Below are 11,854 nucleotides of genomic sequence, written 5' to 3'. Positions count from 1 at the left end.
TAACACTCGGGGGGATTGAGCTTGTTTCCTTATATTTTGTTTATGTTGGATTATGATGTTGTCTTATGAAGAAGTTGTGTCTTGTATTTTCATGATTGGACCAAGATGCTATTGTTTGAAGTTTATGCGTTTGTGAATTCCGCTGCATTGTTTTAAAGTTGATTTGGTTTTGGAGATTCATTAGTTATGAATTCTCCCCATTGTTATGTGTTATGTATATGTTTGATGAGCTTGTAATGAATATGTTTTTAAGTTGATAAATGTGACGCCTCAAGTATGTTGTTTTTTGAGATTTTTGCACTCTAATTTCCTTTATAAACAGTTGGGTAGATTTGGGGTGTTACATTAGTGGTATCAGTGCAGGTCGGTCCATCCGGCCAAGTGTCGTGTCGTAGTTAGTTAACAATCGAGTATTGTTAATTGTTCTGATCATTTTTTGTGTTGTAGTGACGAGTTGAGATGGATGGGAGGAACGATGCTGCAATTGCTGTTGCATTGGAGGCCATGGCTCCGGCTTTCGAGCATCAGTCGAACGTTGGTGAGAATGCTGCGTCTCACAATTTGGCTACCTTCTAGAGGGAGAATCCACATGTATTCAAGGGTACTCATGATCCTGATGGTGCATTGACCTGGCTGAAGGAGATTGAGAGAATCTTCCGTGTGATGGATTGTACTCCAGATCAGAAGGTTCGGTATGGGACTCATATGCTAGCAGTCGAGGCTGATGACTGGTGGCTGGAGACTCGTCAGAGGTTGGAGGCTAATGTGAGGAGGTCACTTAGGTTGTGTTCCATAGGGAGTTCTTGAGGAAGTACTTTCCTGAGGATGTTTGTGGCAAGAAGGAAATCTAATTCCTTGAGCTGAGATAAGGGAATAAGTCGGTTGTTGAGTATGCTGCTAACTTCGGTGAGTTGGCTAAATTCTATCAGCATTATGATGGACCAACTGGTGAATTTTCGAAGTGCATCAAGTTTGAGAATGGATTGCGTTTTGAGATCAAGAAAGTGGTTGGTTACCAGAAGATGCGTGTCTTTGCCGATTTGGTTGATAGTTGTCGAATCTATGAGGAAGACAACAATGTTCATTATCGGGCTATTAGAGAGAAGCGAGGCAATAGTCAGCAAAGTCGTGGCAAGCCTTATGATGATCAAGTTGGCAAGGGTAAGCAGAAAGCTACTGAGGGAAAGAGAACCAGTGGGGTAGATGTCCCTGCTGGTATTGTGTGCTTCAAGTGTTGCAATGCTGGTCATAAGAGTAATGTGTGCACTGTTGATACCAAGAGGTGTTTCCGTTGTGGTAAGCTTGGACATGAGGCGCCTGAGTGCAAGCATAAGGAGATGTTTTTCTTCAACTGTGGTGAATAGGGGCACATTGGTAGCAAGTGTCAGAAACCAAAGAAGGAACAAGCTAGTGGAAAGGTATTCGCCTTGTCGGGAACTCAGACCACTAGTGAGGATGTACTCATCAGAGGTACATGTTTCATTAATAGCATTCCTCTAATTACTATTATTGATACTGGTGCTACTCATTGCTTTATATCTACTGATTATGTTGAAAGATTGGGTCTTGTGTTATCTTCCATGAATGGAGAGATGGTCGTCGATTCTCTATCTAAGGGGTCGGTGACTACTTCTCTTGTGTGTTTAAAGTGTCCCGTGTTGATTTTCGACATAGACTTTGTTGTTGATTTTGTTTGCTTGTCGTTGAGAGGATTAGATGTGATCTTAGGTATGAACTGGTTATAGTATAACCATGTTCATATTAATTGTTATAACAAGTCGGTGAGGTTCTCTACTCCTGAAGAAGAAGGTGTTGAATTGTTGTCTGCTAGACAGCTGCGCTTGTTAATGAAAGAAGAAGTGCAAGTGTTCGCGTTGGTGGCATCGTTGTCTATTGAGAATCAAGCTATAATAGATGAGTTGCAAGTGGTGCGAGAATTTCCTGAAGTTTTCCCTGATGAAATTGTTGATGTACCGCCAGAGAGAGAAGTTTAATTTTCTATTGACCTTGTACCTGGTACTAGACCTGTGTCTATGGCGCCGTACTAGATGTCCGTATCAGAATTGTCAGAATTGAAGAAGTAACTGCTGGAACTACATGGGAAGAAGATTGTCAGACCAAGTGTGTCATCGTGGGGAGCTCAAGTGTTGTTAGTCAAGAAGAAAGATGGAAGTATGAGACTTTGTATTGATTACAGGCAGTTGAATAAGGTGACGATCAAGAACAAGTATCCACTTCCAAAAACAGATGACTTTATGGATCAATTGGTTGGTGCCCGTGTGTTTAGTAAGATTGAAAGATGAGGATATGCAAAAGACGGCTTTCAGAACACGTTTAGGACATTATGAGTATTGTGTAATGCCCTTCGGTGTTACTAATGCACCAGGAGTATTTATGGAGTACATGAACCGTATTTTTCATGATTATTTGGATCGGTTTGTGGTGGTGTTCATTGATGATATCTTGATTTACTCTAAGTCAGAAGCAGAGCATGCTGAGCATTTGAAACTGGTGTTGCATGTTTTGAAAGAGAAGAAGTTGTATGCGAAGTTGTCCAAGTGTGAATTCTGGTTGAAAGAAGTCAGTTTTCTTGGCCATGTCATTTCAGGTGATGGCATAGTTGTGGATCCATTTAAAGTAGATGCTGTGTTGCAATGGGAAACTCCAAAGTCGGCTACCGAGATTAGGAGCTTTTGGGATTAGCCGGTTATTATAGAAGGTTTGTAGAAGGATTTTCTAAGTTAGCACTTCCATTAACTAAGTTGACTTGTAAGGGTAAGGCTTTGTGTGGGATCTTCAATGTGAAGAAAGTTTTACCGAGTTGAAGAAGAGATTGACGTCGGCTCCAATCTTGATATTGCCTAATCCAGAAGAATCTTTTGTGGTATATTGTGATGCTTCTAAGATGGGTTTAGGAGGTGTGCTTATGCAGAATGATAAAGTTGTTGCTTATGCGTCAAGGAAGTTGAGAGTTCATGAGAAGAATTATCCTACGCGCGATTTAGAGCTTGCTGCAGTTGAGAGTTCGGACGAACAACTTCTTATCTAGGGTTCGTGTCCATGCTTTTTGTATTGAGCTTCTTCTAGATGCACAATCTCAGGATGTTGATTCAAGATAATTCTAGTTAACAAGCATGGAAATGCTATGGGTAGCTTCACATCAAAGGAGTCAACATGCTTCATAGTTTTCTCAAACACATGATTTCCAAAATTAGCTTTGCCATTGTGCCTATTTGGAAGATAAGTTTGGCCAGTGCATAGGTTATACTAGAACTGTTATTTGTAGGTGCTTAATTATATGCATCAATCCTTTTCACAATAGCATTTTTTACACTAAATCTTCCACTAGAGAGTAATCCTTTGTTGGGACATTTCTTTAATTTCCCACCAATTATTTCCTTAATAATCTTGTCAATGGATGAACCCTTATCAAACCCTGCATACATGCTTCAGCCCAAATAATCATTAATATTTAAGGGTGAAAACTTCACACACTTCTCTCTAACATATACCTTCCTATAATTTTGGCTTCCTTTAACATTGCAATCAGGTGAGATGTTCATAATAAACTCCTTGACCAGTTTTTCATAGCAAGGACCAATATTACTACAATCTTCATTAACCCAATAGCTTTTATCAAATCCATAATCTCTTTACAATCAAGAGCTTATGCACCTGCCTATCTTACATAAGAAATCCTTCTTAGAAAAACATAATTCCACTTCCGAACACTTGTTTTAGAATGAAATGACACATTATCCATGAGATCAACAACAACATTCATAAGAATTCCCTTTCCACCAACGTTTCTCCTTATGGTGGACACAATCTCCTGGACATGTTCTTCAGCATTTGTCTTAGAGTTATTTAATTGAACAAGCTTTCACTTTAGAGATTTCTTCTCGTCAGTTTTCTCTTCAATATTTCTTTTCTCATTCACATGAGTCCTTTGTGGAGTTTTTTCTTCACAATTTCATAGTTCTTCATGGATTTTTTGAGAGTTACATCTTTCTCCTTTTTCTTCTCGTTTACTCTATCAGCCTTAGACCTAGCTATACTTTTGAATATAGTAAAAGCATGTTCTTAATCAGTTTTAGTTTCTTCATCAACATCCATCACTTCATTAGCCTTCTCCTGAGTGTCTTTATCTTGAGACTTAGTTACAATGTTAATCATGCTCTTCATTAGGTGGGCAATTGGAATGTCACCATCCTCCTCAGCTTCTGCATTCCTTTCACCTTGAACCTCAAGTTCTTCATTTTGAGGGTTCTCATCCTTTAGGTATTCATAAGAATCATCATTTACATCGAAGATGTTATTCTAAAAAATGTTAAATACAAGGTTATCCACAGTTAGTTCAATAGGGGGTTCAGCCTATGGTTCACTCGATGTTGGAGCAGATGTTTCAACCTTTGGTTCAACATGTAATTCAACATGTGGTTCCACACGTGGTTCCTGAAGAGTGGTTTCATCATGATTAATGATTTTCCCACTGTGTTAGAGTCAACTTCCTTAGTACCACTCATGGATTCAAAAAGATTCAATAGATGGTTCCTTTTTTGCACTAGTGAATGGATATTGTATTCTAAAAAAAGATAGGGCAAAACTTGTATGTCTACATAGAAAATATGATTGTGAAAACTTAGGAGGGTGAAAGTCATAATACACACCTAAAAGACATCCTTAAATTAGTTAAGAGGTATAACATGCGCTTTAACCCCACCGAATGCTCTTTTGGTGTACATACGAGTAAGTTCTTTAGATTCATTCTAACTAGGTGAGGAATATAGGATAATCTAGACAAGTGTTAAGCTATCGTCAATATAAGAAGCCCATCCAATATTCAAGATATGTAACAACTAACAAAGCATTTATCCATCCTTGGTCTACTTTCTATCTTCTGCAGGTGACAAGGCATTTCATTTCTTTGCCACTTTAAAGAAGAAGGAGAAATTTGAATGGACAAGCAAGTGCGAGGAAGATTTCTCCGACCTTAAGGCCTTCATAGAGACACCACCCATATTAACACACTCATATGCAGACACACCACTCTATATGTATTTGTATGTTACTTATTAGGCGATTAGCTTTATACTCGTCCAAGAGAAAAAATGAGCAGTCAACAGACTTCGTGAGTTAGGTGTTTCAAAGGCGCCGAGGCTAGGTACCAGAATAATGAGAGACTCGCCTTTGTGGTTATGATAAAGGTGGGGAAAGTCGTGCCTTGTTTCTAAGTGCACTATAGTATGATAAAAACTAATTACCATTCAAAAAGTTTTGAAGAGGTTGGATATCGCAGAAAGGATGGTATCTTGGGTCATGAAGTTGTCTGAGTATAATATCTAGTATATACCTAGAGGAGGCATCAAGTTGCAAGTGCTATCAGATTTATCGGCAGAGTTAAAATTGTTGGAATGTGAGGAGACTCTCCGCATATGGATATTCTCTGTGGACGGTGCTTCAAACCTGAAGGGAAGTGGCGTTGAATAAAATTGGAGGGCCAAACGACCTTCCGATAGAGTCGTCCTTGAAGTTCGAGTTTATGGCTAACAACAACCAGACCGAGTATGAAGCCCTCATTTCTAGCATGGTCCTCCCTTGAGATACTGGCACTTTAAGGCTCAAGGCTAGGAGTGATTCATAACTGGTGGTAAACTAGGTCACCGGAGAATGTTAGATGAAGGAGCCCTAACTAATCAAACATCTAAAAAAGGTACGTGAATTATCTTAATGTTTCAAAGCTTTTGAGATGAGACATGTGCGCAAGGAATAAGACTCTATGGATGATATGCTCTCCAAGCTAGCTCGCCATCACAAATATACCAGGTTGTCATACCCCAATTTTTGACCCTAAGATCATACATCATTTGCATCTCAATCATTAATCAAGATCACAATCTTGAGATTTCATTTTTCGGTGTTATGTTCACTTCGTGTTTAAGGGAAACTATCAAGCACCTAATTTTCTTTAATTTGTTTTATACTAACCAAAATCCAAAAATATGCATTTTGTTTCCCTTGTTTGTGTTTTGCAGGAAAAAGATCGAGCAAAAATCAAAAAGTACAAGAAAGGGAATTTTTGAAATTTTCAATATGGAAATCAATTTACCCCTGTGGGAAATCGATTTCCTGTGCGCAAAATTCAAAAAAATATAAGGAGGGAAGCTTGACATCATTTTGGCACCTTTTTATTTGATCATTTTATCAATTTTCCACCTCATCAAAATTAACTCATTCATTAAACCCTCTTTAACCTCATTTTACCATTTTTACCATTTAAATTGCCACTTTAATCACCAATTAAACACAAGTTAATCACCAAACACAAAAAGACCAATTTGCCACTACTCTTGCTCCAATTCTATAAATAGAGCCCTCTACTCTCTCATTTCTCAAGCTTGGAGAGCCAAAAAATTGCTTGCAAATTCATTTCTCACCCTTTCCACAACCCTCACCCAAAGTTCATTTTCATAAGATTAGTAAGGTTCACATTGAATCTTGCTAATTTTGAACTAAGCCTCCTACATTTCACTCTTTTCTTTGATTGTTCATCTCCATACTTGAAGGATCTACACTTTGTGCTTGTTCTTGAAGCTACTTCAACACTTTAATTCAAGAATTGGTAAATTCCTCAATTCTAAGATGTAGATCTTTGTTGCTTGTGTTCAATGCATCTTTGATGCTATATTGGTGCTATTTGATGGTGATTTGATGGAAAATTCGTGCTCCTATGGATATGTGATCATAAGGTGTTTGTATGTTTGCCTAAATCAAGTTTCAAAGTTCATAATGCTGTTTTTTTGAAAACTGTGCGCAGGAAATCGATTTCCTACAGAGGGAAATCGATTTCCACTCTGTTTTTTTTTGCGCCAAAACTGAATTCTGCACTCAGGAAATCGATTTCCTACAGAGGTAAATCGATTTCCAGTAAGGCAGAATGTGTTTTTTGCCTTTTTTATGCTTGTTTTGGCTTCCTACTTCCTCCACTTCATTAATATCATTGGATCTAGGATGTTGATAGGTTTGAAATGACCTAATCCATAATATTAGATGAATGATATTAATGATAGTGTGAGTTGATTATCTTTTGTGAATTTTATTCTTCTTCCTCCATTTCATTAATATCATTGGATCTAGGATGTTGATAGGTTTGAAAGAACCAAATCCATAATATTAGATGAATGATATTAAGGATAGTGTGAGTTGATTATCTTTATGCATTTTATCTTCTCCTTCTCCTTTTTTTTCTTTTGATCGATGAAAGTCTTAATGCCTTGAGAATTCTTATGGATTCTTGGTGAAGACTAGATTGTTACCTATTTTCTTTTCGTGCGGTATTGCTTTCGGAAGGCGATCTACATATCGTTCTTCTCGCATGCATTAGCACATAAAGTTTTGACCGGCCTCGTTGTAGGGTGATTTCTACATAAATCACTTGGCGATCTGCTTAACATAGCGCAATATTTCGTGTCCCGAATAAAAAAGATCAAATATGGAAGAGAATTGTATGCGGTTGATTTAAGACTTGTGGAGGTTTTTATCGTGTAGTCGCTATGATTTTATCAAGCTTCTGATAAACCCCATTGAATTTAAATCCGAGTACATCATTCACTCACCATAGGTCTTCCTACTAACTTTGATAACATACTTGACAAGTTTCAAGATGGTTATCTTTAACATTTAACAACTAACTTTAATTTCCGCACCTTTACTATACCGCTCTTTATATTACCGCTCTTTATATTTCTTGCTTTATCGCTTTACTTTATCATTTCATCATATTTACCTTCCGTCATTTTCTCTTTGTCCACTTGGACATATGTTTATGCTTCTGTTATTTTTTCGTTTGTCCACTTGGACCATACTTTACTTTTTCGCAAAAACACTAATAAATAACAAAAATCTAAAAAATACATAAGGTTCTCTTTGGACTATCGGTTACTATCCCTAGCACTTTGGAGATTCGGACTTATGGACCTAGTACCACTGGACTCATTCTATTACTATCCTGTGATTGTTCTGTCTGTCTGGCATTGTTCTGTTGTATGTTTATGTGTGCAGGTATTTCCTTGAAAGCCCTTGATGGTTAATTCCAAGGCATTGATATAAGGATTTTACCCGAAAACAGCCGTTACTCTGCCCGATTTTCGTCAGAATCTTAATGTGTTTAATGCAAAAATGGTGCTAAGACAATAAGTTCATCTGGATCCCCAAGTGTTAATGTGTTGGTATTGATAAATCCAAAGGATGGGAAAACTACCTTGGCTCTTAATGTCGAGTGTTGGCTTCTTATTTGGTTAGACCGTTTCTTTCCTTAGCTTTTATTTTATGCATTAGGTTAGCCTCTTCATCTCCTCCCATTCTTAAATTTTCAAATCTTCTCCCTTTTTTCCAAAATATTCTTATGTTTGCAATCTTTTCAAAACCTTTTTCTTAAAAATATCTTTCGCCCTTAGTGGCTTTTCTTCAAAAGTTTAGACACCGTTAATTGTCGAAACGAGTGGTTATACCCCACGATTTTGAAATTGATTGATAATAACGAGATCTTTTCCGCGTGAGAGAGCTAGTGGCATACTCGTTGATTTTATCCGAGTTGGCGCCCTTCTTTCATTTGCGATGTAAAGAACTTGTTTGTTCTCATGCTCAAGATCAATGGCTGAGTATTTCTCTCTAACGACAACAAAGTGTTTATTCGTTTTAAAAACGTTTTTCCCAAAAGCGGAACTACATTAGCTCTGACTTCTCCATTGCACCGAGGAGGTATGTAGGCCCAAAGCTTAACGCTTTGCCGAGCTTATTTTAAAAATAAAACAAACCCTTTTTAGCACACACACACACACAGATTTTCAAAAAGGTTCCCGTGGAGTACCACGGATATGAGGGGTGCTTTAAACCTTCCCCTCATATAATCAACACCCGTACCTGAGATCTCTTTCTTGTTTTTTTTAAAAACAAAACTTTGGGTTTTACGTTCTTTTCCCTTTTCCTTTGAAAAAATAAAGCGCGGTGGCGATTTCAAAATGAAATATTGATTCGAGTCAATCCCATGGCTTCGATGTCAGATTTTCCCCGCTACAGAAAAATGGCGACTTCACTGGGGATCCAGTTTTAAGTGTGTTAAGCCTATTTTTGTTTATCTGTGTGTTTTGTATCTGTATATATTATTGTGTGCTTTGTTTTTTATTTTCTTTTATTTTCTTTTTGGTGCTCGATGGTTCCTCTGTGATGAGATAAAGTTCTAACCCGAACTTTGGTGAGTAACTTGAGATAGGAGGTGGTAAGACCAATAGTTGCATGTTAGGAGCAATCCTTAACATGAGCGTCATATGGTGGAACCCCAATCAGTGGAGGCCTCATGGAAGGTAGTAGATGTTGTTACGAATCATCGTAAAGACGCTATTACTTTCAATAGTGAGTGTCCGTAGAAGCTGAATGACCTAGAACCCTTTTAACCCATCTAAGCCTTTTTTAGGATGTAGTGCAGAAACAAGATCAAGTACCAATTTGAGCTTGTTGTCATGCGATGCTACGCTCAGACGAGGTCTTTTTAGGCATATTATTGGCGCCCATGAGCAATTGTGCGTGTCGGTAGTATCCGATAAAAGATTGAAAACTCTGGGAACCTTTGTAGAACCCGTTCGGCAGGTACAAAATTCCCTAGTTCATACCTTTGTGGGTGGTTCTTAACCTTGACTCCATGCTCGTGACGTCGAACCTTTGAACCCTGTTTGTGTGACCGTGTGTGATCTTGATTGTGATTGATGCATAAACCATGCATCCATGCATTCATTTGATTTCCAAGGAACTCATAGGTCTTTCTTTGTAAACATCATAAGTTTCATCAAACTCAATGGATCTTGGGTGTCGATGAGGTGAAAACCTTAATCCACCAAAATGGATGATTGATCTTGATGATAACTTGATCAAAGTTTTGATCCAATATAGGATTTACCTCCTTCATGTTTTGATGTTTACAAAGTAATAACTTGAATTCTTTGAAAATCAAATAAATAAATAAAAAAAAACAGCAATCGCATCATTTGCATACATACATCCAGGTTGTCCAAGAAACTTATCCTTGCCTGTCTCCATCTTCAGAGTTGTCTGTCTACTGCCAAGCTGATTCCTCCACACAAGTACGGAACTAGAGCTGCTGTTAGACAAAGAATGGCAGATCAAGAGAAACATAACATGGAAGTCAGAATGGAAATTGATGAGTTGAAATCAGGCATGATTAAGCTTACCGAGATGATGCAAGTGTTGATGGCTAGGACTGATCCCCCTCAGAGGACTATTATTTCCGAAGTCTCCACTGTTGTTGTTGATCCTTTACAGGTTCAGAAGCCACCTTCTACTTGGCCAGAATTTGGGTTACCTGAGAATTTCTCTCCAACATATGTCAATGCTTCTATGGTGGGTCAAACTTCGAGGCAGATATTCCAACCTCCGGTCTTTTCTGAACCTCCACCTGTTGTTCATACTACTGCTCAAGCTGTTCCAGTTCGCTATGACAATCCTCTCTATGATTACCGTTCTGTTGGTTCTGGAAGTGTTAGTCAAGGAGATTGTGGTGAAGTTGAAGAAGTCCGTGAGCAATATCAGGCATTGGAAAAGAGGCTAAGAGCCATGGAAGGAAGCAATTTCTTTAGTGTGAATGCTGATAATATGGGTCTTGTTTCAAATCTTGTCATGCCGTCCAAGTTCAAAGTTCCCGAGTTTGAGAAGTACAAGGGGCATACTTGTCCAAGGAGTCATTTGACCATGTACTACAGAAAGATGACTGCTTACACCAACAACCAGAATTTGCTCGTTCATTGCTTTCAAGACAGTTTAAGTGGAGCTTCGTTGAAGTGGTACATGAGTTTGGAAAAGGGTTGTGTTCAAAACTTCCAAGATTTAGCTGATGCATTCATGAAACAATACAAGTATAATCTGGATATGGCACCTGACCGTCGTCAACTTCAGAACATGGCTCAGAAGGAAAAGGAATCTTTCAAAGAATATGCTCAACGTTGGAGAGAATTGGCTTCCCAAGCTGAACCACCATTGGCTGAGAAAGAATTGACTGGAATGTTCATGGATACTCTCTCCCCTTTCTACTGGGAGAAAATGATTGGAAGTGTGTCCTCAAATTTCACAGACTTGGTTACTATTGGCCAGAGACTCGAAGAGGGAATCAAGAAAGGGAAAGTTGCTAATGTTGCTGAATCCTTTGGTGGATCGAAGAAACCTTATGGAAACTTCCACAAGAAGAAAGAGAATGAGACCAATGCTGTGTCTGATGACAGAAGGGGATCTCGTCGTAGACCTCAAAATGGTGATCAACCTTATGTAGCTGCTGTTGCTCCTGTGCAAGTTCAAGCTGTTAAGCGGAATCAAATTCGTAATAGGATCGACTTTGATCCTATCCCCATGACTTATACGGAACTGTATCCTGCTTTGGTCCAGAAAGGGTTGATTACAACAAGAGCTATGCCGCCTCCTCGAAATCCTCTCCCTGATGGTTTCAGATCTGATCTTCATTGTCCTTTCCATCAAGGTGCAGCAGGCCATGATTTAGAAAGATGTTTCCCTCTGAAGGAAACAGTTCAAGAGTTGGTGAGATCAAAGATGCTCTCTTTCAAGGATATGGGTCCTAATGTCGTCACTAATCCTTTTCCAGATCAAAGTGGCTGAAGATAAGTCAAAGCCCAATTTTCCTAAAGCCAAGTGTTTCAGACAAGATAGCTCATCTTTGTTGCTGATTAGTCACTAGGCCTTGTTTCTGTACTGTTTGTATTTCCTTTATTGTGCTGTTTACTTTTAGATCTTGTTTGTTTCTGAATGGTGATTTTAATGAAATGAGCATTGCATA

General features: G+C 38.5%; 1 protein-coding gene across 1 annotated transcript; it reads left to right on the top strand.

Moving 5' to 3' along the window:
* Positions 1 to 459: 459 nt before the first annotated feature.
* Positions 460 to 1,994, top strand: LOC131613269 (uncharacterized). Its single transcript, XM_058884956.1, has 5 exons — positions 460 to 534; positions 930 to 1,282; positions 1,365 to 1,418; positions 1,559 to 1,691; positions 1,779 to 1,994. The coding sequence occupies exons 1-5, from the start codon at positions 460 to 462 to the stop codon at positions 1,992 to 1,994; spliced, it is 831 nt and encodes a 276-aa protein (XP_058740939.1).
* Positions 1,995 to 11,854: the final 9,860 nt, after the last annotated feature.

This window comes from Vicia villosa, linkage group LG6, assembly GCF_029867415.1.
Source record: "Vicia villosa cultivar HV-30 ecotype Madison, WI linkage group LG6, Vvil1.0, whole genome shotgun sequence".
Lineage (NCBI taxonomy): Eukaryota > Viridiplantae > Streptophyta > Magnoliopsida > Fabales > Fabaceae > Vicia > Vicia villosa.
The sequence above is the reverse complement of the archived record's forward strand: the minus strand, read 5'-3'. Positions and strand labels throughout refer to the sequence as shown.

Bases quoted from the DNA above. Each gene is read 5' to 3' on its own strand.
- LOC131613269 (XM_058884956.1), top strand. From the start codon at position 460: ATGGATGGGAGGAACGATGCTGCAATTGCTGTTGCATTGGAGGCCATG. The intron at 535-929 runs GTTGGTGAGAAT...AAATTCTATCAG, and splicing joins CTTTCGAGCATCAGTCGAAC to CATTATGATGGACCAACTGG. The intron at 1,419-1,558 runs GTATTCGCCTTG...TTATGTTGAAAG, and splicing joins AGGAACAAGCTAGTGGAAAG to ATTGGGTCTTGTGTTATCTT.